Genomic DNA, 6,202 nt, shown 5'->3' on the forward strand with positions numbered 1-6,202 from the left:
ACTTGTACTTCCTTAGAAGCAGTATGCTTTGTGTCCCTGCAGTGGTTCGTTACCTCCGAGCATCTTCCTTTCACTTCCATGTTTAGTTATGTTGCATAGTGATGTCTCTATAGAAACCAAAGCTTGGGTTCTCCATTCTCACAATCTCAGCTCTCCCATTTCCTTCCCCAAAGCATTCTCACAGGGTTCTCCAAGTCCTAAGCAATACACCCACAAAGCCAACTTCCCTTTTACCCACCTCATACCAGCCTTCTTCCGTGGCACTCCCACCCTCCCCACTCCCTAGCTTAGCTGTGACAGTGTGGGAAGCAGGGGGAGGTTAGCAAATGGACCAATTGCAAAATTTTATGAGGAAATACCCCCTTCTAAGAATAAATGTTCAGTAGTGCAGTTCCCCTCAACTGAACATCTGTGTGACTCAGGTCAGCCAACATGGTGCTGTCTCCAAGACATCCAATCTGTGCAAGCTCTTGCTAACTGCCAAAGTATGAAAAGAAAGGTAATGCTCACCTCCAGAATTGCCAAAGACACACAATGCCATCATATAAGGACAGCAGCTTCAGTGGCATTTCCAAAAGTTCATCCTACTTTCTGGGATGAACGCCCATCCTTAAGCAGCCTTTCAGATCTTCTCAACCTGTGACTACAAGAGAAACACAAAGGAAGGAGTGTTCCTCTACCTATCCTGCAAGCACTGACCACCACAGTGCCAGTGTTCAGGACAACTTTGGCCTTGGTAGAAGAAGGAATCATGGGGTGAGCAAGGAGTGAGCTAGGGGTGCTTCATGATTGAGCAACAGAGAAGAAAGAGGGAATAGGGAAAGAGGATCAAATAGTCTGAAAGAATGAAGGAGAGTAAAAGCAAGAGAGAACAAATGGAATGGCAGGAAGGAAAGGGGAGAAAGACGAGGAAAGAAGATAAAAAATACTTTGAAGGGCATCAGGGATGAAAGGACAAAGAAAACAGAGTAAAAGGATAAAAACAAATGTGGGGATTTTCCTAACAACCCAGGGCTTTAGCTGTTGAAGGACTCAGACCCCTAAATGCCAATGTAGAGTTTGGGCTCAAGAGTCTAAAGTCTGGTTCTTCACAACCACTACCCAACTGCCACCCAGTCCTGGAGGTGCTCAGACTCACTAGGCATCTAAGTTTTCACCAGTAAAGTTCCCTAAATGCCTGTTTCTGAACATACCCAGAACCATCAAAAAGTCTTCATAGGCCTGAACAGCTTGGTGATTAACACGCACCTGAGAGCTTTCAGGATTCATAGCAAAGGGGTCCTCAGCTTGCTCTGGCTGGTGTACCTAGAGCAGACCAAGCAGATCAGGCCTTGTACAAAATGTGAAGGGATTTTGCTCCCATACTCCAGAACCTTTTACCAGATACCATAGGAATGAAAGCACATCGCCCAAGACAGGGCAATGTGCAATTCTGTCTCCTGTCTGTGGGAATGTAGATCCACATCTCCCATCCCCAAGGAGAATAGCCTAGTCATGAGGCTGCTCCTCTCCATCCTGTAAAGCTGTTGTGCTTTGTATTGAATGCTTAAATATTCTTTGAGCCAGAGAGCAAATGAGCAAGAAAGTATACAATTTTGTAGCAAGGGCTCCCACTTGGGGAAAAAAAGGGGAGAGGTGAGGTCCAGCCTCTGCTCCAAAGGATTTTATGGTAACCCAAGGAGCTGGGAATGAAGTACAGGCTGAGTGCTTTAACTGCTCTCTTTTTGCCCCCATGAATCATTCATGATTCCCATTAGTCAAAGCTCAGAGTGTCTCCAAACCAGGCCCCCACTAACCTTTCCTCTGTCTGTGTAGGGCTAGAACTATGGATTTCTACATCACCTTCTCTTTTTGATAGAATCAAATTATTTAAAAAAATAACCATGTTGTACATAGAAAAGGTGAGAAGGGGAAAAGGGAAGGGGCTAAGTACTTCCCACAGAATCAGATTATAAGCATGTCTCCAATACAGCAAGAAGGGATTTCAGTTTTGCTTTTATTGGAAGAAAAATAAATAGTTTTTCCCCCCTCAACAAGGGCAACATCGATTTTGTTATCCTGCCCTTCTAAAGTGAAATGTTTATACCCACATATTTCTGCCTTACAGTCATTTCTTTCATGAGATGATAATTGACCCAGGAGAGAATACAGAGCCTATTACTCACTGAAGGAACCCTCCTGGCATCCTGATGAACAAGAGCTTAGCTCCAGATGTTTAGGAAAAAACTCCAGGAGAGAAGTCAGCCACATGTCTGCTTTGAAGTCTTCAAGATATAAAGAGCTTGAGATACTGCTCATTAAGCACCCGGAGGTCTCTTGGCATAATTTCTTCTCTCGTTACACTCATTTTACATATTTCATAGGTTATTAGCTGAGTGTGAAGACAAATCTCCCCCTGGAGATGTCTCTGTGGGGTTTTCAGGATCACATACAGAAAGCTCCTATATTGGATGCTCTTCACAACTCTCAGCAGCATAAATCCCTGATGTTAGCCTCTGCCTGAACAACCTTCACCTTGATGCAAGCTGACAGGTACTGGAATGCTTATACCAGTGTTTTCTGAAGCCTCTGAGTTCTTAATACCCAATCTCTTTACTTGATAGGACTTAAAGCTCAGTGGTGACACCTGGGAGCAGTGTGGAAGCTCAACAGCTGATGTCACCCACAAATCTGCTATTCCTACCACACTTTATGCAAAATCCTTAGAGTGGATATGTATGCCCTGTGAGGTATTTTGGAGGATCCTTACTCCCCAGTCCATCCTCTCACCCTGTGAGACTGGGGGCTTCTGCTGGAAATTTAGCAAAAGTAAAGAGCTGTCATTTATTTTGTCTGTAGGATGCACCTTTTGCACAGTGGGGGTGGAATGACTCGCTTGCTACAGGTGGGACTGCAGCCCTTCAAAACCCCTTGGGGAATTGCAGGCCAGTTTCACGCTGGTGGACTGTGAACCCTGAAAGATGATCTCTCTGGAAGAAGCAGAAATACCTGATAAGCCATTCTCCCTTTCAACAGCTTGACTTTAAAGAGACACAAGATTACAAGATAGATGCAACTGGGAGCTTCAAATCTGATTGTCCCCTTGCTCTGATGTTTAGAGCCCAGTGATATTGGCCTGCAAGGGTGTGGGGGGACATCCATGGGCCCAACCATAGCCAGAAACACTTCTTATGGGATCAGCAGCAGCCACATCTCCATTTCTTTCTCTTGAGCAACCTGCCAACTGACAGCTGTGCAGGATTTGGAGGAGTCACACATGGAAAAAGAACAACAGAGGAAGTCCTCCTCAGCTATTCTGGCCTCTCTATGATTAATACTAGTTTGACCCATAGGAGTTACCTGGCCAACTAGAACTTTGTCCCCCAGCAATAAGTCACAGTGCCATCAAGCCATAAAAAACCATGGACGCTGACAATCCTTGTTGTTTATATTTTATTTTTTTTAAAAAACCTTGACAATTATTACAAAGGAATCATGTATTTGAAGGCTTCTGTTAGGGAGAACACTCATTACACATAGGATGTATTTTTAGTCTCATTGTGAAAAGAGACAGCTCTCTTAAACCGTCTCTTTTCAGTTTAATAAAAAGCACAAAAAAAAAAAACAAAACAAAACTGTAGCTTATATCATGCAAATTTCCCAGTATCAACAACAGCAAAAAAGCCTATTAACTTTTGAACTGCATTATAGTCCTTCCAAATAAGAGACCGAGTGGGGAATATCTGCTGCTGTAATACAACCTGTATTACTCGGATAACTCTAAAATAATCACTAGGTAGATCAAGTGTATGGTTTGCACCTGGAATCTATTTGCTTTAAAAGTTGAACTCATTAATTACCACTAGGTCATTACCACTAACATCTTCAATAGGTGGCACTGATTTTTCAAAGCTGCTTTAGGCTTCCTTGAGTGAAATGACACATTCATCTTGCTATTCAGAGATGCTTATGGTGCACAACCCCAGAGAAATCCACTGGAAGTACACAGGGAAATCATCCCTACTTCAGGGAAGTATGTCTAAGCAGTACCATCCTGAACAGAATGGCCTTAAGTATGTGCTTAAGTTTTTTTCTGAATCAGTGCTGTAGTGAGAGTTCACCCTTGCACTTCTAAAATCAATTGTGCCCCCCAAAAAGTTGTTGCAAATTAGGTACCCAAACCAGAAACATTTCAATTTAGTACCTACTTTAAAAAAAATATCAGCCTTAATGTGGAACAATATGGTCAAAAGACAGTAACAATGGTTTACATATATATACACATGGCTTCTTTTCTCCTATCTGTTTCAGTGAAAACAAAATAAATTTGAAGTGTGATATTTGGTTTTTAAAAATAACTCTGTCCCCATCTCAAACCAACTGCAAAAACTGAATGAAGCGCTGGCTGTGTAGTCCTCTGAATGGTCTTCAGATGGTCCCAGGATTTCCTTTCATCTTTGCTAATAACCTGGAAACTGCAGGTTCTGAAAAGAGAAAAGGGAAAGACACAAATGTGAAAAAATATAATGCATGCATCCCTAGTCTCACACCAATACTGAAAACATCCCCATGTTCACATCAAACAATACATTTTACTTGGACTGAAAATCACTACCCAGCCATCTATTTCTGCTATTTCTTTTCCTTTACGCTAATATGGCTGTGTCCAAATGTCACTGGAGTCAGTGGAAGGATTCCCATTGCTGCGATGAGGACTCCTGCCAAGGCCTGTGGTGCATGTTTTTTTGCTGGCTTTCACAAGGCATTGAGCACTTATAACTGCTGTTGACTTCAGCAAGAGTTGCAAGTATTCAAAGCCTCTTCAGGATAAGAACAAGATATGCAGAGAAGACAACAGTTCTAGTCTGCCCTCACTTTCTGTTGACTGGAATACAAGTAATATTATCCATGCCACAAACTTCCTGATGCCAGATATTCTGGCCTTTTAACACCTACAATGTGCCACCCTACTGAGGAGGGGTTGGAAAATACTATGTATTCTTTTATATAATGATAATACAGCTCCCATTCTTCAGGAGTTTTACTGAGCACTTAAGGTCTAGATACAAGGCTTATCAATTTCTAATGAATGCATATTGGAGGAGTGGTCAGTGGAGGATGGTGACATGAAAGCAGGATGGTACATTAGCAATATTCAGGCTGTTTTGATTAAAAAAACCCAGAAGAGAGCAAGTGATCCTATAACTAGAAATATCCTAGAGAAAACAATATAGAAAATAAGACATTCCATTTACCTAGTTGAGGATTCCTTTGAGAGACCTACAACAAGAGAAGGCGTATTAGTTTAATGTAAAAACAATTCTGAAATCCTTAACAGAAGGAGGAGCAATTGTCTCAAGTTGCACCAAGGGAAGTTTAGGTTAGATATTAGGAAAAACTCTTCCTAGGAGGGTAGTAAAGCACTGGAACAGGTTACTCAGAAAGGTGGTGGAATCTCCATCCTTGGAGGTTATACACAGCCTTGGCTGGGATGATCTAGCTGGGGACAGTCCTGCCTCGAGCAGGAGGCTGGACTAGATGTGACCCGCTGAGGTCCCTTCCAACCCTCATTTTCTGTGATTCTATATTTTATAGCTGCATACACCATTCAGCCAAATAACTGATTTGTCAACATTTTCTAAATATATCGAATGGATCTAGTCCAAGTTCTTCAAATTTTCAACAAAGAGGATCTATTGAAAACTACTAACCACTTTTAACCCAGCTCTCCCACTAGGAAGCAACAGTACAGAAGACAAAACTACATCTGTGTTCAATGCAGTGAGTCATAAGCAGCATGTAGCTCTAGTGCTTCAAAGACAGGAGTATGCATGCAAGTGTGTGTGTGGCATTATGGCCCTGACTCTACAAACGGTTTTGTATGATGCACGGCCAGTTCCCAAAAAGCAAACCTTTAAATGCCATTTCTAAGCCAACATGCCCTATGACATTATCGGATATGTGAAGGTAAGCAAGTGCTTTCCAAGGATGCAATGCTGGGTCCTATGTGGTAGAAGGGCATTCTCCATGGAGGGTGCCACAATTCTGAAGCTTGGTTGCCCTATCTGAAGGGAGGTGCAGACTGATTATGCAGGACAATATCTAGTTTAATGGTGGATACAAGTCTTCCAATCCTGACATTCTTCAACAGCAAACTGGTTACTCCTAGAGAAGTGATTTTTAGAAATATATAGTAGCTAAAAAGTGTCTTGTACATAACAGA

General features: G+C 42.2%; 1 protein-coding gene across 1 annotated transcript in view; it reads right to left on the reverse strand.

Moving 5' to 3' along the window:
- Window positions 1-3,421: 3,421 nt before the first annotated feature.
- Window positions 3,422-6,202, reverse strand: part of TGFBI (transforming growth factor beta induced) — a 44,411-nt gene continuing 41,630 nt past the window's right edge. Inside the window, exons 16-17 of the mRNA XM_019506243.1 lie at window positions 5,235-5,259; window positions 3,422-4,463 (exon numbers count right to left, since the gene is read on the reverse strand). Of these exons, the coding sequence (XP_019361788.1) occupies window positions 4,408-4,463; window positions 5,235-5,259 (81 nt within the window). The 3' untranslated portion in view covers window positions 3,422-4,407. The remainder of the gene's footprint in view (window positions 4,464-5,234; window positions 5,260-6,202) is intronic.

The sequence above is a fragment of the Gavialis gangeticus genome, unplaced genomic scaffold, assembly GCF_001723915.1.
Source record: "Gavialis gangeticus isolate Ggan-Ray unplaced genomic scaffold, GavGan_comp1, whole genome shotgun sequence".
NCBI lineage: Eukaryota > Metazoa > Chordata > Crocodylia > Gavialidae > Gavialis > Gavialis gangeticus.